At 43.9% G+C, this 26441-nt stretch overlaps 1 protein-coding gene across 16 annotated transcripts in view; it reads left to right on the top strand.

The window, feature by feature from the left end:
- Window positions 1–26441, top strand: part of PRELID3A (PRELI domain containing 3A) — a 101081-nt gene that overhangs the window by 33431 nt on the left and 41209 nt on the right. For 6 of the 16 annotated variants that reach the window (XR_013831444.1, XM_079943542.1, XM_079943541.1 and 3 more), the window contains exons 2-5: window positions 7312–7480; window positions 8143–8232; window positions 9400–9470; window positions 9563–9665. Coding sequence is in view for 14 of the 16 variants with exons in the window: in XM_079943542.1 (XP_079799668.1) it covers window positions 7312–7480; window positions 8143–8232; window positions 9400–9470; window positions 9563–9665 (433 nt within the window). In the remaining 2 variants the exon portion in view is untranslated. Of the gene's footprint in view, window positions 1–7311; window positions 7481–8142; window positions 8252–9399; window positions 9471–9562; window positions 9666–11132; window positions 11870–12300; window positions 13023–26441 lie in introns of those variants that run through there. The other 10 variants (XR_013831445.1, XM_079943545.1, XM_079943548.1 and 7 more) reach the window with 5 other exon arrangements.

The following is a 26441-nucleotide window of genomic DNA, read 5'->3' on the forward strand; positions in this document are numbered from 1 at the left end:
TGCTGAACAGTCATCCACAGGAAGACACTGGAACTCACCAAAAAAGATACCCCATATCAAAAGACAAAGGAGAAGCCACAATGAGACAGTAGGAGGGGCTCAATCACAATAAAACCAAATCCCATAACTGCTGGGTGGGTGACTCACAAACTGGAGAGCACTTATACCACAGAAGTCCACCCACTGGAGTGAAGGTTCTGAGCCCCACATCAGGTTTCCCAGCCTAGGGGTCCAGCAAAGGGAGGAGGAATTCCTAGAGAATCAGACTTTGAAGGCTAGTGGGATTTGATTGCAGGACTTTGACAGGACTGGGGGAAACAGAGACTCCACTCTTGGAGGGCACACACAAAGTAGTGTGTGCATCAGGACCCAGGGGAAGGAGCAGTGACCCCATAGGAGTCTGAAACAGACCTACCTGCTAGTGTTGGAGGGTCTCCTGCAGAGGAGGGGGTAGCTGTGTCTCACTGCAGGGACAAGGACACTGGCAGCAGAAGTTCTGGGAAGTACTCCTTGGTGTGAGCCCTCCCGGAGTCCACCATTAGCCCCACCAAAGAGCAGGGTAGGCTCCCGTGTTGGGTTGCCTCAGGCCAAACAACCAACAGGGAGGGAAGCCAGCCCCACCCATCAGCAGTCAAGCAGATTAAAGTTTTACTGAGCTCTGCCCACCAGAGCAACACCCAGCTCTACCCACCACCAGTCCCTCCCATCAGGAAACTGGCACAGACCTCTTAGATAGCCTCATCCACCAGAGGGCAGACAGCAGAAACAAGAAGAACTACAGTCCTGCAACCTGCAGAACAAAAAACACATTCACAGAAAGATAGACAAGATGAAAAGGCAGAGGGCTATGTACCAGATGAAGGAACAAGATAAAACCCCAGAAAAACAACTAAATGAAGTGGAGATAGGCAGCCTTCCAGAAAAAGAATTCAGAATAATGATAGTGAAGATGATTCAGGACCTCGGAAAAAGAATGGAGGCAAAGATGGAGATGATGCAAGAAATGTTTAACAAAGACCTAGAAGAATTAAAGAACAAACAAACAGAGATGAATACAATAACTGAATACAGATATACAGATACAATAACTGAAATGAAAAATACACTAGAAGGAATCAATAGCAGAATAACTGAGGCAGAAGACCGGATAAGTGACCTGGAAGATAGAATGGTGGAATTCACTGCTGCGGAACAGAATAAAGAAAAAAGAATGAAAGAAATGAAGACAGCCTAAGAGACCTCTGGACAACATTAAATGCAACAACATTCGCATTATAGGGGTCCCAGAAGGAGAAGAGAGAGAGAAAGGACTCAAGAAAATATTTGAAGAGATTATAGTCAAAAACTTCGCTAACATGGGAAAGGAAATAGCCACCCAAGTCCAGGAAGTGCAGAGAGTCCCAGGCAGGATAAACCTAAGGAAAAACACACCGAGACACATAGTAATCTAATTGACAAGAATTAAAGACAAAGGGCTTCCCTGGTGGCGCAGTGGTTGAGAGTCCGCCTGCCGATGCAGGGGACACAGGTTCGTGCCCCAGTCCGGGAAGATCCCACATGCCGCGGAGTGGCTGGGCCCGTGAGCCATGGCCACTGAGCCTGCACGTCTGGAGCCTGTGCTCCGCAACGGGAGAGGCCACAACAGTGAGAGGCCCGTGTACCGCAAAAAAACAAAAAAAAGGCAAAGAAAAATTATTGAAAGCAACAAGGGAAAAGCGACAAATAACATACAAGGAAACTCCCATAAGGTTAACAGCTGATTTCTCAGCAAAAACTCTACAAGCCAAAGGGGAGTGGCACGATATATTTAAAGTGATGAAAGGGAAGAACCTACAACCAAGATTACTCTGCCCAGCAAGGATCTCATTCAGATTCGATGGAGAAATCAAAAGCTTTACACACAAGCAAAAGCTAAGAGAATTCAGCACCACCAAACCAGCTCTACAACACATGCTAAAGGAACTTCTCTAAGTGGGAAACACAAGAGAAGAAAAGGACCTACAAAAACAAACCCATAACAATTAAGAAAATGGTAGTAATAACATGCATATTGAAAATTACCTTAAACATGAATGGATTAAATGCTCCAACCAAAAGACACAGGCTTGCTGAATGGATACAAAAACAAGACCCGTATATATGCTGTCTACAAGAGACCCACTTCAGACCTAGGGACACAAACAGACTGAAAGTGAGGGGATGGAAAAGATATTCCAGGCAAATGGAAATCAGAAGAAAGCTGGAGTAGCAATACTCATATCAGATAAAATAGACTTTAAAATAATGTTACAAGAGACAAGGAAGGACACTACATAATGATCAAGGGATCAATCCAAGAAGAAAATATAACAATTATAAATGTATATGCACCCAACATAGGAGCACCTGGATACATATGGCAACTGCTAACAGCTATAAAAGAGGAAATCGACAGTAACACAATAATAGTGAGGGACTTTAACACCTCACTTACACCAATTGACAGATCATCCAAAATGAAAATAAATAAGGGAACAGAAGCTTTAAATGATACAATAGACCAGATAGATTTAATTGATATTTATAGGACATTCCATCCAAAAACAGCAGATTACACTTTCTTCTCAAGTGCACATGGAACATTCTCCAGGATAGATCACATCTTGGGTCACAAATCAAGCCTCGGTAAATTTAAGAAAATTGAAATCATATCAAGCATCTTTTCTGACCACAACACTATGAGATTAGAAATCAATTACAGGGAAAAAAACGTAAAAAACATGGAGACTAAACAATACGTTACTAAATAACCAAGAGATCATTTAAGAAATCAAAGAGGAAATCAGAAAATACCCAGAGACCAATGACAGTGAAAACACGATGATCCAAAACCTATGGGATGCAGCAAAAGCAGTTCTAAGAGGGAAGTTTATAGCAATACAAGCCTACCTCAAGAAACAAAAATCTCAAACAATCTAACCTTACACCTAAAGGAACTAGAGAAAGAAGAACAGGCAAAACCCAAAGTTAGTAGAAGGAAAGAAATCATAAAGATCAGAGCAGAAATAAATGAAAAAAACCCAAAGAAAACAGTAGCAAAGATCAATAAAACTAAAAGCTGGTTCTTTGAGAAGATAAACAAAATTGATAGACCATTAGCCAGACTCATCAAGAAAAAGAGGGAGAGGACTCAAATCAATAAAATTAGAAATGAAAAAGAAGTTACACCAGACACTGCAGAAATACAAAGCATCCTAAGAGACTACTACAAGTAGCTCTATGCCAATAAAATGGACAACGTGGAAGAAATGGACAAATTCTTAGAAAGGTATTACCTTCCAAGAATGAAGCAGGAAGAAATAGAAAATATGAACAGACCAATCACAAGTAATGAAATTGAAACTGTGATTAAAAATCTTCCAACAAACAAAAGTCTGGGACCAGATGGCTTCACAGATGAATTCTGTCAAACATTTAGAGAAGAGCTAACACCCATCCTTCTCAAACTCTTCGAAAAAATTGCAGAGGAAGGAACACTCCCAAACTCATTCTATGAGGCCACCATCACCCTGATACCAAAACCAGACAAAATACTACAAAAATAGAAAATTACAGACCAATATCACTGATGGACATAGACACAAAAAAGCTCAACAAAATACTAGCAAACAGAATCCAACAACACATTAAAAGGATCATACCCCATGATCAAGTGGGATTTATCCCCGGGATGCAAGGATTCTTCAATATATGCAAATCAATCAATGTGATACACCATATTAGCAAATTGAAGAATAAAAACTATATGATCATCTCAATAGATGCAGAAAAAGCATTTGACAAAATTCAACACCCATTTATGATAAAAACTCTCCAGAAAGTGGGCATAGAGGGAACCTACTTCAACATAATCAAGGCCATATACGACAAACCCACAGCAAATATCATTCTCAATGGTGAAAAACTGAAATTATTTCCTCTAAGATCAGGAACAAGACAAGGATGTCCACCTTCGCCGCTGTTATTCAACATAGTTTTGCATGTTTTAGCCACAGCAATCAGAGAAGGAAAAGAAAAAAAAGGAATCCAAATCGGAAAAGAAGTAAAATTGTCACTGTTTGCAGATGACATGATACTATATGTAGAGAATCCCAAAGATGCCACCAGAAAAGTACTAGAGCTAATCAATGAATTTGGTAATGTAGCAGGATACAAAATTAATGCATAGAAATCTCTTGAATTCCTATACACTAATGATGAAAAATCTGAAAGAGAAATTAAGGAAACCCTCCCATTTACCATTGCAACAAAAAGAATAAAGTACCTAGGAATAAACCTACCTGGGAGACAAAGGACCTGTGTGCAGAAAACTAGAAGACACTGATGAGAAAAATTAAAGATAATACAAACAGATGGAGAGATATACCATGTTCTTGCATTGGAAGAATCAGTATTGTGAAAATGCCTATACTACCCAAAGCAATCTACAGATTCAGTGCAATCCCTATCAAATTACCAATGGAGTTTTTTACAGAACTAGAACCAAAAGTCTTAAAATTTGTATGGAGACACAAAAGACCCCGAATAGCCATAACAGTCTTGAGGGAAAAAGACAGAGCTGGAGGAATCAGACTCCGTGACTTCAGACTACTACAAAGCTATAGTAATCAAGACAATATGGTACTGGCACAAAAACAGAAATATAGATCAATAAAACAGGATAGAAAGCCCAGAGATAATATCCACACACCTATAGTCAAGTAATCTATGACAAAGTAGGCAAGGGTATACAATGGAGAAAAGACAGGCTCTTCAATAAGTGATGCTGGGAAAACTGGACAGGTACAGGTAAAAGAATGAAATTAGAACACTCCCTAACACCATACACAAAAGTAAACTCAAAGTGGATTAGAAACCTAAATGTAAGACCAGACTCTATAAAACTCTTAGAGGAAAACATAGGAAGAACACTCTTTGACATAAATGACAGCAAGATCTTTTTTGACCCACCTCCTAGAGTAATGGAAATAAAAGCAAAAATAAACAAATTGGACCTAATGAAACTTAAAAGCTTTTGCAAAGCAAAGGAAACTACAAACAAGACGAAAAGACAACCTTCAGAATGGGAGAAAATATTTGCAAACGAATCAACGGACAAAGGATTAATCTCCAAAATATATAAACAGCTCATGCAGCTCAATATTAATAAAACAAACAACCCAATAAGAAAATGGGCAGAAGACCTAAATAGACATTTCTCCAAAGAAGACGTACAAATGGCCAAGAAGCACGTGAAAAGCTGCTCAACATCACTAATTATTAGAGAAATGCAAATCTAAACTACAATGAGGTATCTCACCTCACACCAGTTAGAATGGGCATCATCAGAAAATCTACAAACAACTAATGCTGAAGAGGGTGTGGAGAAAAGGGAACCCTCTTGCACTGTTGGTGGGAATGTAAATTGATACAGCCACTATGCAGAACAGTATGGAGGTTCCTTCAAAAACTAAAAATAGAATTAGCATATGACCCAGCAATCACACTACTGGGTATATAGCCAGAGAAAACCATATTTCAAAAAGACAAATGCACTCCAGTGTTCATTGCAGCACTATTTACAACAGCCGGGTCATGGAAGCAACCTAAATGCCCAGCAAGAGACGAATGGATAAAGAAGATGTGGTACATATGTACAATGGAATATTACTCAGCCATAAAAGGGAACGAAATTGGGTCATTTGTAGAGACGTGGATGAATCTACAGACTGTCATACAGAGTGAAGTAAGTCAGAAAGAGAAAAACAAATCTCGTATATTAATGCATATATGTGGAACCTAGAAAAATGGTACAGATGAACCAGTTTGCAGGGCAGAAAGAGAGACACGGATGTAGAGAACAAATGTATGGACACCAAGGGGGGAAAGTGGCGGGGGGTGGTGGTGGTGTGATGAATTGGGAGATTGGGATTAACATATATACACTAATATGTATAAAATGGATGACTAATAAGAACCTGCTGTATAAAAAAATAAATAAAATTCAAAAAATATACTAAAAAAAAGAAATGTAAGGTTTCCAGGATTAAATGATGATGAAAGTAATACAAATAAAAACTAGATTAAAAACATAATAATCTGCCAGAGGGGTCTGGTTACACCACTGTCCACAGGGTGGCCTGTTGTGCAGTTACTTAGAGTCGTATTTCTGAAAATAGCTTCATAATGCAGGAAAATGTTCGTCTGTTACATATAAAAAGCAGTAATCAGTGCATGTAAGGAGCATGATCCCAGTTTAATTTCTGAGCGTGTGGATGTCTGTGCATGCATGCATGTCTCTAGGTCTTGGGTCTGGGCTGTCTGTACATGCCGCTCAAACCTGTGTGGGTACGTATGGGGAAACAACGGTGTTGTTGAGACGCACTCACCTCTGTGGGGATGCACCTGGGTGCGCATCCTGAAGGAAAAACCAGGACAGCAGCGCCTGGGGAAGGTCCACCCTGAGTACCCCGGACTCTGAGCCCTTGGATGCCTTTAGGGCTGCCGGCCTCAACAGGCACAGAGCTCTGGGGAGCAGGGGCAGCTGTGTGGTCTCTGATGGCAGGAAACAAACAGGGACACCGGTGTCCACCCCTCACTCCAGGGCTCAGGGCCAGAGGGGAGGGGTGGCGTCTACAGGACGCCTGCACAGACTTGTCTCCAGATAGTGAAATTGTGGATTTTTATTTTCCTCATCCTGTGTTATTTTTCAAAATTTCAAATACAATTTTTAATAATCAGAAAACATATGTAGCCATTTCAAGTCACATACTGCTTAGAAGCTGGAACAAAGTAGTTGCTTCAGGACCTCATAGCTGGGCAGCAGCTGTGGGTGATCCGTGTTGGGCAGGTGTGCTGCTTTGGCCTGTGGTGGGCTGCAGGGGTGAGGCGGGCAGTCAGCAAAAGGGCCCCCACAGTTACTGCGACCAGGTGGAGGCAGGAATGAGCCCTGGCCCCCCGGCCTTGCAGCCCACAGAGCAGCACGGGCGGTGGTGACAGACAGGGAAAAGGGACATTGTCTCTTGCCCAGAAGCCCCAGACCAAAGGCTTCTGCCTCTTTAGGCTCTGCAGGGCTGGGGAAGGAGGGGGCCCTTAGCCAAGCTGGGATGGCCAGGCCTGAGTCTGGTCTGTGCCCCCCGCCCGCCCCCTGGTTGCCCGGGGGATCAGCGATCCAGGATCTGGGTCCAGAGCCCAACTCCTCAGGTGTATTTGTTGGAACAAAGCTTGAAGAACAGGGTTGACCTGACTTTGGACCCACTGTCTGCTCATGCTGTTGGTTGCGTTTTCCTCCAGCCACCCGTGGGACACAGTCATCAAGGCTGCCATGAGGAAGTACCCGAATCCCATGAACCCCAGTGTCGTGGGCGTCGACGTGCTGGAGCGCAGTGTGGACAGCCGGGGCCGGCTTCACAGCCACCGCCTCCTCAGCACCGAGTGGGGGCTGCCCAGCCTCGTGAGAGCGGTGAGCCCTCAGTGGAGCCCGGCTGCACCCGCATGACCCCCAGCTACACTCACACAGCTGTCTACATCCGCCAGCCCAGCTGGCACCCATATGCAGGGAATGACAACCTTCCCATTTGGAATTTCTGGGAAGCCCCAGAGATGGTTTGTTTCTCTGTGAATTGAGTTAATCGTCCACCTGAGTGTTCAACACATCCCCTGACCCACCTGCAGTGGGGACACTGCCCACAGGACCCCCAAAACCCCATGACCCCCGGTCCCCCACCCCTTCCCCACACCCAGTCCCCCCACCCCAGCCTCATCATCCTGCTTGGTGTGGCCTGAACCCCAGAGTTGGCTCCACACAGGGGGGCCCGGGGGGTGGGGGTCAGGGTCGGTCCACAGCTGACTCACCAGCCGGACCTTGTCCTCAACCTTGACCTCAGCACCCCAGTTCCTGCCCTGCTTTCTCCTCTGTCTAAGCACTGGTCCCTATGTCCCTGATTCGTGTGTCCGTCCCACCTGCTGGACAGAGGCACCTGGAGGAGCTAGAGGTGCTGCTGCAGCCACACCTGCATCCCTGGTTGAAGAGCTGGGTAGCGGATGGGAAATGGCGGTCGGTGTTCTAGGATATTAGGTGGAGTTTCTAACACGTCACTATGCTGGTTTTGCTTTGTTTTTCAGATTTTGGGAACCAGTAGGACTTTGACATACATTAGAGAACATTCTGTTGTGGATCCAGTGGGAAAGAAAATGGAGCTCTGTTCCACCAATGTAAGCAATGGCCACGATGGTGCGTAATGTCTTCATTTAATTTTTTTTCCAGCCCACCTTTGGTCTAAGTGATCTTTTATTTTTAATAGAAAGGCTGACTTTATTTAGCAGTATCTTACTTGTCTTTTATTCCAGTATAAAAATGTATAGAAGAACACACATAATGATGTGAACACACCTTTGTAACCAGTGGGCAGGCCAGGGGACAGACTGGCAGCCCCGGGGCCCCCGTGCGCCTCCCCAGTGCCTCCCTGCCCCCCCAGCCTCCATCCTGCCCGCCAACAGCACACTCGGCTCTTCGCAGCCACTGAAACAGCCACTTTTCTCCTGGCCTCCTCTCTCACGTCTCACAATGAAGAACCATTGATATTGGCCTCATGCACATTCAAAGAGCATGTTGGGGAAAACGGGTGGCCTGGGAGCATGGTTTATGTCAGGCCCCTTACCCTGTGGGTCGTGTCACTGTGTGCGGAGGCTCCTTGGTTTACCGCCTGGACCTCTGCCCGGGGCCCCCTTTACTCAGCCCAGGCAGCCCTTCCGCAAAGTCACAGGGAGCCGGGTGGGTGTGTCCACATCAGCCATTACTGACAGTTTATATATTGTTCTCTCTTCTCCTTCACTTGGAAAATTACTCTTCCTCCTTCAAGAAGGCTTAGTTGTCGGTAAAGAGGGACGGTTCTTGCTGTTGTAGGAGGTCTAGTGGAAAGGAAGAGCTTTGGGCGGGACAGCCGCATGCCTGCGTCCTGGTTATCACGGAATCAGTGTATGGCTGCGGGTGTCAGTGATCAACCTGTTCTGAGCCTCACTTTCCTTGTCTAAAAAAGAGCAAACCTCACCGTATTGTCCTGAGGATTAATGAAAGAAAATGAGGTTTATTAAATACAGAGCCTGGCATAAAAATATTGCACATACAATGATGACACCTAATGAGCCCGGCTCAGGTTTGGGTGGGGTGTGGAGGGAGGGCGGTGACTGTCCCCAGGAGCGGCCAGGAGTGGTGTCCCTGGGCTGTACTTTGGCCGTGCCTCCTGGGCCTTGGCGGGCCTTGGCGCTTCTTCTGCTCTGGCTCCAGTAAGTGCAGATTTGGGGATGGGAGGAGTGGGGGCAGATGGTCTGGGAAGAAATGCAAGAAAAATAGAACCTACAGCCATTGTTTCCTGTTTTAAGATCACACTCACAAACTGGGTGTCGGTGAGCGAGAGGCTGGTGTACACACCCCACCCGGAGGACCCAGGAAGGTAAGCAGACATTGAACTCCAAGGCTGGGGTGGGGCGGGGGCTCCCCCCACCCGCCGGCTGCTCAGACCCTTCACTTCTCGCTCTCCTGCAGGACCGTGCTCACCCAAGAAGCCGTCATCACCGTGAAGGGGATCAGCCTCGGCAGCTATCTGGAGAGTTTGATGGCCAACACGATATCGTCCAACGCAAAGAAGGTACCATCTCTAGCTGTTCGGGGTCCCGATGAGCGGGGGTCCTACTGACCGTGGGCAGGTGGGGACGGCTCCAGGCCTGGGGGAACACAGGCCAGCAAGGCAGCCACCCCTTTCAGGAGCCAAACCATCTGGGCTCAGTTAACAAGACACACCCCACACCTCCAGGACAGGTATTGGCGTGGGCAGGCAGGACACTCGGGATTTTCAGCAGTTTCATATTTAATCGGCATTGAGTGGCTCTGGCTGAGCTTCTCCGTGTGCAGGGTTTCCCTTTGCCTCTCGCGCTGGTGGGATTTGGGAGCGAGCCTTGTGGAGGGAGTGGGGGAGGGATGACCAGGAGGCTGTCAGCCCTGGCCTCTCCAGTGGGGTTGGCAGGAAGAGCTTGGGTGTTTGGGAGGCACATCCCAGGCAGTGCTGGGTGCCAGAGCAGGGCCTGGCTGTTTGCCCAGCTCCCCTTGCCATCCTCCTTCTGCCGCCACCCCGACTCTCCCCTCTCCCCTTCTCTCTCTCGTTCTTTTTGGTCAGAAGAGATTCTTCATTCTGGGACCAGTGGGATGGCACCTAAGCCGTCCTTCCCTTCCTACACGCTCAGGTCACGGCTTGGCCAAGAGCCATTTATTCTTGCGTTTAGGCTCATTGGTCTAGTCACTAATACAGAGCCAGTCTGCCCTATTTTTAGAAAAATCCAGATTTGAGGAAGGTCAGCAGTAGCTCAGCTCAGTTCAAGGAAGTTGGGGAGGCCCCCTGCCCAGAGCAGCACGCATCACGTCCACTCTGCGAGCCCTGGGGACAGAACCTGACCAACTCACTCTGTGTGTCTGGGGTCTGGCTTAGGGCAGGCCTGAGTGTTTGCTGAAGAATATTTTGGGAGGAAGGCAGCACTGGGTGAGACCATTCACCTCAGCCCTTTATGAGAAAAGTCAGGGGAAACTCAGTGAGGCCAGATCAAGGTCTTTTATTTCACTTTATTTGGGGGTTGCTGTTTTGGAGGCCTGTGGAGAATCACGGCTGCCCCAGCTGTGGTTGCCATCCGACAGCATCCCAGACACGTTTGGGGGATGCCGGGGCAGCCAGTGGCCTGAAGATGGAGGAGAAGCCAGAGGGGGAACCGGAGGGGGAGATGGAGGTGGAGAGGCGGGTGGCCCCGCATGCAGTTCAGGAGCTAGAAGTTAGGGGTGACTCACGGAGGAGGCTGAGGGGCCATGCTCCCATCACTGCCCTCAGTAGGTAACGGCACTCATGAAGGTTGCGGACTCAGCATAGCTCAAGCTGGTGCGGCAATTTCAGGCAGAACAGGTGCCACCTTATTTCTGGGGCTGAGAAGCTGCCTGCAGAACGTCTTGGCTGCATTTGCTGCAGAGCTGCGGGGCTGTCCCTGTGCATTTATGTGACCTGCATAGCCTGCTGTCTGCAGTGAGACAGGCAGGACTTCTGACACCACGTTGAAATCTTTCTGTGTTGCTCCAGGGGTGGGCTGCTATTGAGTGGATAATTGAAAATGCTGAACGCGCCCTGAGCTAACGAGGCCTGCAGCGCCCCTTGTGCTGAGCGGCGGTAACTACAGGATTCTTGAACCTGGGGAGGATCTGGTGCCCGCTCACCGTGTGCATGGCCTGCGTGCTGGGAGGGGGTCTGCAAGACACAGCTGCATGGGGGTCTCCAGCCGTGTAGTGAAGAACCTAACTGGGTTCATCCTCCTCTGAATGCACCAACTCGTTTTGTGGCAGGATTTATGTTCAGGTTTGTTATCTCGTCTCTGAGGGCAGTTCAGCTTCTCCTTCAAGCTGTTCTCAGCACATGGTCATGTGTCCTGGGACTGGTGTGTCCTCAGCAGGAAGGCTCTCACGAGCAGGTCCAGACAGTGTGAAGGGCTGATCTTATGGGGGCAGTTTTCATTGGGGGCAAGACTAGAATACCTACCCACGTTCCTGTGAAGGTGCCCCAGGCCTGGGCGTCAGTGCTGTGGTGAGAAGGCAGCCCTCCTCCCCTCATGCTGCCAGCTGTGCATCCTCACTGGCCAGTAGCTTTTTGTGGCCGAAGCCATCTGCAGCATTTCCATGAGCTTCACAAACACTCCTTGGTTTCCTAGGCCAAGTGGCTGGGGTGTCAGAGCGGATTTGACACTCGTGTGGTCAGCAGTCGTCTCTGTACTTCTGCTTCCCTCTGTTCAGGGAATCCTTACTCCTTACTCCTTCCTTGAACCTCCTCTCACTCTTGGCTTTCCGAGCTGTGCTGCTCTGGGCCCTGCTTCCCACCGTCGGTCGGTCAGTCGGTCAGTCTGTCTGTAGCATGTGTGCACACTCAGCGCCTCTGTCAACAGACGTGAGCCCCGTGGCTCAGGCTCCTTTAAGAACTTCCTGTTGATTTTGTTTAAGCCAGTGATGCTTAAGTTTGCCAGGACCTTTACCTTGAACTCAGGATCACGACCTTCTTCCTTGGATGAACCACTAGGGTGACCTCATGCAGACAGCCTGCCCACCTTGTGGGCGTCCTGCTTGTGCATGTGCATGTGTGTGTTTGATGGTGTGTGTGGAGTGTGTGTGGTGTGTATGTGATGCTGTCACTTTGAGTTGTGGACTCTGTCACATTCTGTTTCCTCATAAACTAGAGCTAAACTGCCTCAATTTTTAATCAGATGCCTCACCAAAAAAAACCATCAAAAAGCAGGAAAAGGAAGAGAAGAAGGAAGAAGCAAGTCTGGAGTGCGGTCCTGGCTGGGTTGGGATAGGCGGGAGCTGCTGGGCCACAGCCTCCGCCAGCCTTGTCGGTCATGATCACACAGGGCAGGAGGCCCAGCTGGTGGTGGCGCCCGTGGAGCGAGGCCCGGGGAGCAGACCTGCTGGGAGGAGGCCGGGCCGCCGCTCTGCCCACTCCATGCTGAGCCACGCACCTGCTCTGCCACCCGCGTCGGGTTTGCTCAGACGGCTGTGGGGCCTTATCTGTCCTTCCTCAGCTCCAGCTCTCCTGCCGACTCTCGGGGTCTCACTAAAGAGCTTGTCTCTTTTCAGAGGACACCCCATTTCCCTCACTCGCCCTTGATCCACAGTCCCACTGCCGGTCTCTTCACACACATCTGGCCACCAGTTGTCACCTCAGAGGCAGTTGACGTGTGTCCGTGTCTTACCCCTGTCACGGATCTGCACACGCTAGAGTCGGGGCAACACAGGGACAGTTAGAATTGGTGGGGATAGCCGCATGCTCTGCCCTTGGGCTGCAACTAGACTGTCCCGCCATCCGGGGCCCCCGGCCGGACCACAGCCTGTACTGCTCCTCACCACGCAGGCACCCACAGCCACTGTCAGGAGGTCGCAGCAAAAGGGCTGTAATTTCAAGCTCTCAGCTGTCCTGTTAGCATCAAGGTACCTCCCACTGGGAGTTCTAATTTTCTCATTTTCAAAAGTAAAATGTAGTATCTCTTTTAGTGTGTTTCAAATTATAAAAACTTTAGAGAAGCTCTCCGTAAAGGATGGGTAGAACTATATTCTACTGTGGTTTTTTTAGGTACTGCTTTTTCTTTGATAATAGTACTTCCAATCCAAAATGAAATGAAATTCATTTTTATTTTTATGAGAATATTTTATGCACATAGCGTAAGGTGAAATAGAGTTAAAAGTTTTATGACAAAAACAATCCCTCTTACCTCTTCTGCAAAGCACTCTTCTACCCTTCTGAGGGGACTGTTCACTCTTTTGATAGTTTTGGCATTTACTGTTAGATTTCTAAATAAATAAGCATATTCTGCTATTTCTTGATTCAACAATTTTAGACTTTATCTGCTGACTTCCTGCCATGGTAGATGGTTATTTTCTCTCTTAAATCTTCTTCCCCTCTCCCATTTCTCCAATGTAGCTATATTGTAACTTATTGTTAAAAGCACATTGGTTCCATAATTAAAACATACATAACTATGTATAACATAGTAACCTAACCTAACCTAACCTAACATACATAACCAAGTGAAAAAGTGTACTGTAATTACATTTTCTTTCTTTTTAAAAAAATATATTTATTTATTTATTTTGGCTGCGCTGGGTCTTATTTGTGGCATGTGGGATCTTCACTGCGGCACGCAGGATCTTTAGTTGTGGCATGAGGACTTCTTAGTTGCGGCATGTGGGATCCAGTTCCCTGACCAGGGATTGAACCTGGGCCCCCTGCATCGGGAGCACGGACTCTTACCCACTGGACCACCAGGGAAGTTCCTACATTTTCTTTCTTACGTAGCTTTTTTCTCCTTGAAGGTAGTAACTGTCTTATCCTCTTCATCTGTTTAATCTTATTTTTAGAAGTCTCTGGCTGAGTCCCCCACACTCTTCACCTCTTCACCTGCTCTCTGCAGCACCTTGTGACATCCTTTTCCAAGGTCAGACCCTGTAGGTAGCACACCCCTTTCTCATTTCTCTGGTGCTGTACTTCCTGGAGGCCAGTCTTGCTCTCTCTGACCAGCAGCTGTGTGGCTGTCATCCCTCCTGGCCATTTCCTCGGCCTGTCTCCCCTCCTGGAGCCCTTGTCTCCTGGCCTCCCTGCCTTCCTCTCTCTGTTTCTTACCACAGGATGGGGAAGGACATGCCATAGTAGCTTCCAAGATTTGGCACATCTGAAAATGTGCCTTCTGTTCCCACTCTTCACTCAAAGCTTGGTTGGACATACAGCTGTAGATAAAAATACTTTCAGAATTTGGAAGGCACTGCTCCACCGTTTTCCACTCCAATTCCTGAGCCTCTGTATGTGGCTTTTTTTTTCTCTCTGAAAGCTTTCAGGATCTCTTTGTCTCTGATGTGAAATTTCATACAGCTAAGCCTTGCTTGAAGTGATCTTTTTTAAAGCTCTCTGTGCTGCACTATGTGTGTTAAATTCCTGGTTTTGATGCTGCACTACAATTATGTAAAACGTTACTGAGGGACGTTGGCTGTTCCTGTACTACCTTTGCAGCTTCCAGTAAGTCTACATTAATTTCAAAATTAAAGGTTAAAAAAATACATAAATAGTGACTTCATGGAAAATGGTAGAGGTGGGTGCTCCCACTTCTGAAACAAATCAATGAACAGTCCTCCCACTGAAACAGTCAATAAACTGGCAAGAAAAAATATGACAGAATAAACTTTTGTAGAACTCTGGATTCCAGTCAAATACCTAAACCAACAAGTGGGGCGCAGAATGAATCTTGATTAACCCACCCTGCAGATTTTGGACTTCGCAGCCTCCAAAAGTAGAGCAGCCAATTCCTTAAAATAAATCCCTGTGTGTATGTGTGTGTGTGTGTGTGTGTGTGTGTGTGTATGTGTATACACACACACACACACATTCTATTGGTTCTGTTTCTCTGGAGAACCCTGACTAATACACTATTGAAGCTAAAACTGGTATCAATTCAAACTAGATTTTTATGAATTTAAGATGAAATTATAATTACCAGAATACACAGTAAGAAAATAACTAAAAACTATATAAAAAATAAAACAAAGGGGGAATCAAAATGTTATACTAGAAGAAAATCAAACATAATAGGAAGCAGTGAAGAAAGAATTCAGGAACAAAAGTTGTGAAATTTATAGAAAACAAATAGCAAAATGTAAGAAGTTAGTACATCTTTAACATTTACTTTAAAGGTAACTGGATTAAGTTTACCAATTAAAAGACAGAGATTGGCAGAATGGATGAAAAAACATGATCCTACTATATATCCTGCCTATAAAAGACTCACTTTAAAGCCAAAGAGATAAATAGGTTAAATGTGAAATGATGGAAAAAGATATTCCATGAAAATGGTAACTAAAAGAGAGCTGAGCTGGGTGGCCACACTAATATCAGAAAAAATGGACTTTAAGGCAAAAATTGTTACAAAAGGCAAAGAAAGATATATATATACCACACTACAGAACCCCCAAATATATGCAGCAAACATTAGCAGAAGAGAGAAATAGACAATTCTATGATAGAGACTTCAATAGTCCACTTTCAATAATGGATAAAATGTCCATTATTGGATAGACAGAAGATCAGTAAATAAATAGAGGATTTGAAGTACACTGTAAACGAACTTGACCTAACATATAGAACACTTCACTCAATAACAGCAGAATACACATTCTTCTCAAGAGCACATGGAATATTCTCCAGGATAGACCATATGTTAGGCCAAAAACCAAGTGTCAGTAAATTTAAGAAGACTGAAATCATAGAAAGTATCTTTTGTGATCATAATGAAGTTAGAAATGAAGTTAGAAATCAATAGCTTAAGGAAAACTGGAAAATTCACAAATGTGGAATTTAAAAAATGTACATCTAACAACAAGTGAGTCAAAGAAGAAATTATAAGTGAAATCATAAAATGGGATGAATGAAAATGAAAACAACATATTAAAACTTATGCAGTGAGAGCAGTGCTCAGATGGAAATTCATAGTTACAAACACATACGTTAAAAAAAGAGGAAAGCTGTCAAATCATTAACCTGACTTTAAGGACATAGAAAGTGAAGAAGAAGCTAAATCCATGGCTTGCAGAAGGAAAGAAATGATAAAGATTAGAGAGGAGATGAAATAGAAACTAGGAAAATATAGAATTATTGAAACCAAAAGTTGTTTTGAGAAGATTAACAAAATTGACAAACCTTTAGTTAGACTGACCAAGAACAAAAGAGGATTCAAAATAAAAAAATCAGAATTGAAAGTGGGGGCATTACTACAGTCCTTACAGAAGTAAAAGGATATAAGAAAATACAGGCATACCTCATTTTATTGCATTTCACTTTACTGCACTTTGCAGATACTGCATTTTATTTTTACAAATTGAAGGTTTATGGCACCTCTGCCTCAAGCAAGTCTGTTGGCACCATTTTTCCAATAGCATTTGCTCACATCATGTCTCTGTGTCATGGTTTGGTAATTCTTGAAATATTTCAAACTTTTTCATTATATTTGTTACGGGGTCTGTTATCTGTGATCTTTGATGTCACTACTACAACATGCTGAAGGCTCAGATAATTAGCATTTTTTAGCAATAAAGTATTTTTAAATTAAAGTATGTATATATATTTTTAGATATAATGGTATTGCATACTTAATATACTACAGTATAGTATAAAATTAACTTTATATACACTGGGAAACCAAAAATTTCTTGTGACTCGCTTTATTGTGATATTCGCTTTATTTTCATGGTCTGGAATTGAACCTGCCATATCTCCAAGTTATGCCTGTACTATGAACGATTATACCAGAACAAATGAGATAACCTAAGTGAGATGGACAAATTTCTAGAAACACACAACTTACCAAAACTGATTCAGGAAGAAACAGAAAATCTCAACAGGCCTGTAACACGTAGAGATTGAATCAGTAATTAAAAGCCTCCCAACAAAGAAAAGTCCAAACATTAAAGAAGAATTAACAATCCTTCACAAACTTTTCCAAAAAAACAGAGGAGGGAATACATCCTAACATTCTGAGAGACCGGTATTAGCCTGATACTAAAATTAGGCAAAGACACCCCCAGAAAATAAAACTACATACTGATATCCTTTAAGAATATTGATGCAAAAATCCTTAACAAAATACTTGTAAGCTGAGTAGGAAACAGAGAATAGGAAAGTAATAGAATTATTAAACCAGAGTTGTTTTGTTGAAAAGATTAACAAAATTGACAAACCTTCCAACTTTTCCACTAGTTTTTGTCTTGGCAAACTGTATTCTAGATTTCTAAATCTTTCCTGTTCATTATGGCATCCTGTCCTTGCTTCCCTCCTGTCTATAGAGATGAGTGTGAAGGGAGCTTTCCTCTGTGTCTGTCTGTGTTGGGGGCTTTACTCTGACACAGTCAGCGCGAAGCATTGCCCTCTACACTGGGTGACTCTTTTGCAGTGAACCTCTTGTTCCATGACCTCTAGGTAACTCTGTATAATCTCATAGAGGTAATGGTCTAAACTTGTCATGTAGGGAGTTCTGTTCTAGAGGGAGACATGAATATTTGTCATTTTGGAAACCATGGTTTTAAAAAATATATGTATATACATACATTTTTATTGCAGTATAGTTGATTTACAGTATTTTATATAAGTTTCAGGTGTACTACATAGTGATTCACAATTTTTAATGGTTATATTCCATTTATAGTTATTATAAAATATTGAGTATATTCCCTATGCTGTACCATATATCCTTATTGCTTCTCTATTTTATACGTAGTAGATTGTTCCTCTTAATCCCCCACCCCTATCGCGCCCCTTCCCTCTCCCCACTGGTAACCTCTAGTTTTCTGTATCTGTGAGTCTGTGCAAACCACATTTTTGAAGTGGAGATAAAAGTGCCAGAAAGGGTGGATTCTTGTGAGTCTTCTACAATGGCTATGGTGTGCAGAAATTCCCTGCGTAGTTTTGGAGGAAGATTGCATTTTTAGGGCAAGGACAGTTGTAAATGTCAGTTATTTGGACTCTTTAATTTTCTGGTAGACTGAAGTTGGGTAAAAATAAGCACATGCATGTGCTGGGTTTTTATTCTCCTATGTTTTCCATTATCAATACATTTTTTTCTTGGGGGGTGTTAGTCATTAAGAAAGCAGTAGTGATTATCTTCAAAATTTGTTTAGTGCAAAAGTGTTTGGCTTTGTAACTTTCAGTTTGGTCTGGAAGTGGATTCAATATTTATTTGTATTTGGAATTCACCATTAGTACAGTAGCAAATGTTGTCTGACAGAATACACGAAGCTGTGTGGATGGCCGTGTGAAACTTAACCTTGATTTCTAATTTGAGAAATACTCTCTGCTAGTGTTTCTTAATGAGTATCTGTCAACACTGCTGTTGCACTGACCTTCAGAAGGTACCCCCAGCACCCAGGGGCGGCCCCTCTCCTGAGATGACCTAGGCAGGAGGCTGGAGAAGGTAAGCACGGTGGGACCTGACCGAGGCCTTCTTCCCCGGGAGGATCCTCACTGCTATTCTCTCAGCCGGGTCACAAGGCCTTGGAGTGGGTTATCGGCTGCGTGAACTCAGAGCTGGAGGGGCTGGCAGCCCCCGCCTGCGCCAGGGCTTGAAGCACCACTGGCACCTGGCCTTGTGGTTCCCTGCACCCAGGACAGGAGACACAGAGTCCGGGCAGCAAGTTGACAGCCGGGGCTGTACACACACGCTCTACATGTGTGTCTGAGGGAACATTCGTGGTTACTGCATGCGTGCCTGGGGACACTGAGGAGAAGGACTCTGGAAAGGGGCTGAATTTGCTACATTCGGGCCTGTCGTTCACCTTTACCTTTCTTTTTTTGGTGGAAAGATTTTTTGTTTAAGAAGTTAAACTTTTGATATCCCTTTCCTAGAAACCAAAGTATCAGGGTGAAAAAGGAATGGCTTTCTCACACTCTGTAACCTCCCACATTCAAATGGAAAGTTCTTGTGGGTGCTGATCCGCAGGTTTGCTGGGTGGATATTTGCCTCGGATTCTCAGGAAGGATGACCTGTCAGAGGGCGGGAGCAGGTTTTAAATGTGAGAGCCTGAGGTTGGCCTTGGAGCTTGTTAACATGACACATTCCAGGCCGTCAGCCCCGGGGCTCCTGCCAGGTCCAGCTGTGACTGCTCAGACCAGGCCTGGCGCTCCGTGCCCCAGGAGCCCTGTGCTCCGTCAGGGGCTGGGCGTGGCCTCTGCCCAACCTCCGCCGACCTGCCCGTACTCAAGTCTCGTGTTCTACAAACATCACTTAATTTGTCAGACTTCATTATCTCCCACTGACCACAGACCTTAGATTTAATTACGGACATGTGTTTTTAATTATATATATACAGTAACATAAAGAAAGCATCCTTATTTCATTTTAGTTTCTGAACATGAAATGGGATACATTTTTATGTTTAACCAAACCAACCAGTTTAGTGTTTTAGAGAAATGTGTATCAGGAGGAGGTATTTATTTTGACAATGTATTACTTGTGTAAGGTTTATTTTTTTGCCAAAAGCATAGAAAGAAATCCAGAATTCTGCTGCCTTTCCTCAGTTTCCTGTGTTACATCCCTGTTATTGTGGCCCTGAAGTCTGGTAGGAATAAAGTTGAAATGCACTAGTTACTGTGTCAAATATGCAGATAAACCAGAAGTTACTGGGCTGATGTTCAAGAGAAACCGAGAGTATTTTCCGGAAGCTGGGCCCCAGGCCATCCCGTGGTCTGTGTAGGCGCCAGCCTCCTGGTCGGGTGGCCCTGCCTCGCTGTTACTGTAGAAGCAGTGCCAGGGGCTCTGGGATCAGAGGCTTCTCTTCTTGTAGGAAAAGCAATGGTGCTGAATATCCTTTGAAGAGTCTTCTGCCCATTTGGCATTAGAACCAACCGTTGCAAGTGTCTCTGATTTGAGCCAGTGCCTTTTGGCTTTGTAAGAGTGGGTAACTGCGCCAGCATTTCTGTCCTCATGTTAAGTAACGGGGTGCTTTGATGTAGGAGTTACCTGCCGGGTGTCTGTTACAAGTTCCATTTTCTTCCAGAGTAGTCTTCCCTAGCGGACCTCCACTTATGGCTAGGCCTTAGTGAATGCCCATATATTAAGAACAGATTTTCACAGGTTCTGTTACAACTTCAGTATCCAAAGGAGAGGCAGGGTTGTTCTGGTGACTCTGGCGGCTAGGGAGAGAGCACTTTGCCAGCCCACTGTGGGGCTAAAGGCGTGCGCGAGTGAACCGGGCAGACCACGTGACCTCTGAGCTTTGTTCCTGTCTGTAAAGTGTGGACACTGGGACCTACCTCAAAGTATCCAACCAGAAAGTGAGGTGAAGGCCTCATGGCTCCCGGTCAACAGCGCTGTTTCTGCCTGTGCTGGCCTGTCGCTGGGCTGCAGAGTCCCTTGAGGGGACCACTGGTGGGGCTGGAATTGGGAACACTGGGCTTCACTGATGGAACATACTTTTTTTTTTTAACAATGGTATGTTTTGTTTTTTAAAAAAACTTTTATAATCACTAGTAAGAGTTAACTATCAACAGTGAAAGAGGCAGGCAGTAAGAAATGAATGGACACTGACTCAGTAGTGAATTGGATTTCTGGCCTTGACTTCTCATCACGTTCTATGCTTGTGTTTTCAGCTGTTATAGGACAGTTTGCTTAGGGCAGGAGTTGGCAAACCACAGCCCATGAGGTGGGAATGGTTTTTGTATCTTTAAGGGTTGTAAATAAACCCCTCCACTCAGGAGCGTATGTAACAGAGACCTAAGAGGCCCACGAAGGCTGAAATATTTACCGTCTGGCCTTTTACAGAAAAAGTTTCTGTAAAGCCAACCCCTTTCTTAGAAATTCCACCGTATCTTTCAATCAACATAAATAAAACTAAATTTGGTCTCTTCCACCAAACTGCTTTCCTCTCCCTGCTTTCTAATCAGTGCTCCTTCCATTTCCCAAGTACGAAACCTGAGGAATTTGAGACGATGGACATTTAGGTTGCATCCATGTCTAGGCCATTGTAAATAGTGCTGCAGTGAACATTGGGGTGCATGTATCTTTTTGAATTATGACTTTCTCCGGATATATGCCCAGGAGTGGGATCGTTGGATCATATGGTAACTCTGTTTTTAGTTTAAGGAAGCTCCATACTGTTCTCCATATTGGTTGTAACAACTCACATTCCCCACAACAGTGTACAAGGGTTCCCTTTCTCCACACCCTCTCTAGCATTTACTGTTTGTAGACTTTTTGATGATGGCCATTCTGACAAAAGTGATACCTCATTGTAGTTTTGATTTGCATTCCTCTAATAATTAGTGATGTTGATGTCTTTTTATGTGTTTTTTGGCCATTTCTTTGTCTTCTTTGGAGAAATGTCTATTTAGATCTTCTGCCCATTTGTGATCGTGTTGTTTGGTTTCTTTTTTTTTTTTTTTTGATATAGAGCTGCATGAGCTGTTTGTATATTTTGGAGATTAATACTTTGTTGGTCACTTTGTTGGCAAATGGGGTTGGCAACACCATTCTGTGGGTTGTCTTTTCATTTTGTTTGTGCTGTGCAAAAGCTTTCAAGTTTAATTAGGTCCCATTTGTTTATTTTTGTTTTTATTTTCATTACTTCTACAAGGTGGATCAAAGAAGACATTGCTGCAATTTATGTCAAAGAGTGTTCTGCCTATGTTTTCCTCTAGGAGTTTTATAATGTCCAGACTTACATTTAGGTCTTTGATCCATTCTGAGTTTATTTTTGTGTATGGTGTTAGAGAGTGTTCTAATTTCATTCTTTTACATGTAGCTGTTCAGTTTTCCCAGCACCATTTATTGAAGAGACTGTCTTTTCTCCACTGTATGTTCTTGCCTCCTCTGTCATAGATAAATTGACCATAGGTGCATAGGTTTATTTTTGGGCTTTCTATCCTGTTCCATTGATCTATCTTTCTGTTTTTGCACCAGTACCATACTGTTTTGATGACTGTAGCTTTGTAGTATAGTCTGAAGTCAGGGAGCCTGATTCCTCCAGCTCCATTTTTCTTTCTCAGGATTGCTTTGGCTATTCAGGGTCTTTTGTGTTTCCATACAAATTTAAAAATTTTTTGTTCTAGTTCTGCGAAAAATGCCTTTGGTAATTTTTTTTCTGGCTGTGCCCGACGGCATGTGGGATCTTAGTTCCCTGACAAGGGATAAAATCTGTGCCCCCTGCATTGGAAGTGTGGAGCCTTAACCACTGGACTACCAGGGAAGTCCGCCATTGGTAATTTGATAGGGATTGCTCTGAATCTGTAGATTGCTTTGGGTAGTATAGTCATTTTGATAATATTGATTCTTCCAATCAAGAACATGGTATATCTTTCCATCTATTTGTGTGATCTTCAATTTCTTTCATCAGCATCTTATAGTTTTCAGAGTAAAGGTCTTTTGTCTTCTCAGGTATGTTTACTCCTACATATATATATATATATATATATATATATATATATATATATATATTTTTTAGGATCTATTATTTATTTATTTTTATTTTTGGCTGCATTGGGTCTTCGTTGTGGCATGCGGGATCTTTCATTGTGGCACGCGGGCTCTTCATTGTGGTGCACGGGGTTCTCTCTAGTTGTGGCATGTGGGTTTTCTCTTCTCTAGTTGTGGTGCGCAGGCTCCAGAACGTGTGGGCTCTGTAGTTTGCGGCATGCAGGCTCTAGTTGAGGTGCGCAAGCTCAGTAGTTGTGGCATGTGGGCTTAGTTGCCCTGCGGCATGTGGGATCCAATTTTCCCGACCAGGGATGGAACCCAAGTCCCCTGCACTGTAAGGCAGATTCTTTACCACTGGACCACCAGGGAAGTCCCTATTGCTATTTTATTCTTGTTGACGTGATGGTAAATGGGATTGTTTCCTTAATTTCTCTTTCTGATCTTTTGCTGTTAGTATGTAGGAATGCAAGAGATTTCTGTGTATTAATTTTGTATCCTGCAACTTTACTGAATTCACTGATGAGCTCTAGTAGTTTTCTGGTAGCATCTTTAGGATTTTCTATGTATAGTATTATGTCATCTGCAAACAGTGACAGTTTTACTTCTTTTCCCGTTTGGATCCCTTTTATTTCTTTTTCTTCTCTGACTGCCGTGGCTAGGACTTCCACTAGTATATTGAATAAAAGTCACGACAGTGGACAGCCTTGTCTTATTCCTGATCTTGGAGGGAATGCTTTCAGCTTTTCACTGTTGAGAATGATGTTAGCTCTGGGTTTGTTGTAAATGGCGTTTATTATGTTGAGGTAAGTTCCCTCTATGCCCACTCTCACTGGAATCAAAACCAAGGTCTAGGCATTGGCCCAGATGATTTTGATTCAGGTGTCATCAGACCACACTTTGGGGCATATTGGGTCCCCTCCCTCCTCTGAGCCCACCTTGAAATCTACTTCCATGAAGGTGTTCTTGACTGACACCAGCTCACAGCTTACTACAAATACCTAGACATTTATATTGCTTTGGATTTTTTCGAACTATTTACACATGTATTTGACCAGGAGCCAAGATGAGATGTTTACTTTGCACGCACAGCCCTGGGCATTCACTGGGTGCTTGGTGACATGAGGACTGGATTCAGAATCATAGCCCTTGGTGGGAAAAGCAGGTGGAAACACAGCAGGGTCGTGAGCACAGCATCGGAAGTGGTGACCTCAGGTGTGATGCTGGGCTAGTGGTTTGACCTTGGGCAAATGACCACCTTGCTATTCCTGTTTTTCAGATGTAAAAGAGGGTATGCATAGCACCTGCTTACAGTTGAGTATCAGAGTTGTGGCTGAGGGTGCTTTGCACAGTACCTGATATAGAAAAGTGCTTGAAACCAAGCAAGACCCTGCAGGACCTTTGTGGTGACAGACCCCACCCTCCCATGTCCCCTGCCTCTTGTTTGTAGAAAAGCTTTAGCCTCCTAGGCCTTCCCCAATTTCCAAAGAGCAAATTTAATCAGGGAAGTGAGAAAATGCAGAAACAAATGAAAACAGTCAAGCAAGTCAAAGTAATGATAATTTAGCCATTAAATGAACTCAAGGACCTTTAGTTCCTCCGCAAGGGCTATAAGTAATATCCTGAACTATATCCTGAGTTGTTTTGCAGATACTAAATCCTCACCAGGTGGAGAAGTTAACTGCATGTTGACCACAAGCACATAGACCCCTAGAGCGGTTAGAATCAGAAGGTTGATGATGTTAACTGCTGAAATACCACCCTGTTACCTCATCACCCACCGAATCAGACAAATGTCCACAGGCTGATATGGCACCCATGACCCTCTCCCTCACCTTGCCTTTAAAAACCCTTGCCTGAAGGACATCAGGGAGTTTGGGTCTTTTGGTCACAAGCTACCCATTCTCCTTGCTTAGCCCCATGCTGGGTGCCTTGCAATAAATGCTGTACTTTCCTTCACCACAACCCAGTGTCAGTAGGTTGGCTTTGCTGCATGTTGGGCGAGCAAACCCAAGTTTGGCTGGAAAACAATTTTGGTGACCCAGGTGGGCCTTCCATCCCAAGTGGGCATCTTGCCAATGGCACACTGGCCCCTGGCCATTGGCAGTTCATGGATCCTGTCCAGCAGCTGCCTGAGCACTTTTTTCTAAGGCGCAGTCCCAAGTGCTTGCACTGACTGGACATTCCTGGCCCATGGCAGTTTTGATTCCATGGTGATGGAAACAAGGCTCTGGTCCTGATCTGGTTTGGTCTGTGAGACCTCTCTGGTAAGTGGCAGAACTTCCTATGTGACTACACCATGGTATTCTTCCCTACTGGGTTGCCTTGCTTGGAATTTTCCTTTTGGCGGGGGCTGTGTGGAGGGGAGACGTAAAACTTGGTCATCTGGTTTTAAGTGGAGTGCCACTTTAATTGGATTTCCCCTTCTGGGTCGAGGAGTCCCTCAGCCATCCAGCACTGCCTGAGTGGTAATTGGAAAACTCCCTGTTAGACCAAGGCTGATCTGCACCCCTGTCTGGAATTCCAGATAAGAAACTTTCCATTCTCATGCTAGGGAACTACAACCCTGAAAGGCCACCAGCCAACACTCTGCCGGGTTCTGATGTGTTTCTGGAAATATCCACAAAATGAGAAAAAAGGGGGGGGGGAGGAATCGGAGCTCTATTCCATCTCATAGTCCCCTGGGATGTAATTGCAAATTGCAAAACTGGGAGAGCTTTAGTTATGCTCCTACAAAGAGATAGAAAGAAAATGATTTTTCCAACACTGTGTGGCCACAATATTCTTTAGACTTGAGAAAAATTCCAAAACTGGTTCTTTTTTTACTCAGAGAAAACTGGCTTGATAAAATATTTTTTCAAAATTCTGACCCTGAGAGAACAAAAGTATTCCTAGGAGGAAGCTTTAAGTTATAACTCTTATCATGTCCTTGGAATGCAAACACAGTCCACAATGCCTGAGACTACAGCCTTGGGTTAATCAGTAGAACCTGAAACTGAAAGGAAAAAAGGGAAAAGAGGCTTAAAATTCAAGTGAGTAAACTTACTCCAACTGTTATTTATAAACTAATGAGTTTTATAATGTCTGATTCATGACTAAGTTTTAAAATAAAGCTATGAGATCTCTGATTCTGTCTTCATGTAAAAATGAATCTATGAATGAGCTCTATTTAATTTGCTTAAAGGAAATTAAGTGCTTATATAAATTCTCAGAAATACAACAGAAACTCTCATGTGATCTGGGGAATATTCAATATTAAATTAATATCTGGCATTAAAGTTACAGTTTGTTGGTTTAATTAATACAGAAATGTCTTTAGAGTCATCAATATTAAATATAATACTTTTATCATACCTAGATTTAATAGAAGCCAAATAAGTTCATATTATATCTGCTGTAAAATTTGTCAGCAAAAAAATTAACTTGGTATGATGATATTTTCATAAGCTCTGAAATAGAGATAAATGGGATAGAAGCTTTTAGGTGAACTCTTTAGGAATAATTACGCTTTCATTTCTCCAGAGGTTGGTAACTTGAAATTCTAGAATTTTACTAAATTAAGGTAAATTATGAGAATTCATTGAATGTCTAGATCATTTTTAATTAAGATAAAATACTGGAATATTGATTGCTAGGCAAGTCTAAGTTTGCCTATCTTCTTATGAGAGAAAAGCTAAAAACATATGTTTATTAGACAAACGTCTTGGACCATGTTAAAAGAAAGAAATTATGCTATGAGAAAATGTATGTTTTTAAAGGTTATGGAATGTTTTCATTAAATGTGCCAGTGAGGAAATGCTGATGTAAGAAACAGTTCACAATTGCTTGCTTCTTGGTTTTTGCTAGAGAATAAGGTTTTTAAAACTTAAAAATTACAATATATATGCAATTAAACTACTAAAGAT

The sequence above is a fragment of the Stenella coeruleoalba genome (assembly GCF_951394435.1).
Source record: "Stenella coeruleoalba genome assembly, chromosome: 14".
NCBI lineage: Eukaryota > Metazoa > Chordata > Mammalia > Artiodactyla > Delphinidae > Stenella > Stenella coeruleoalba.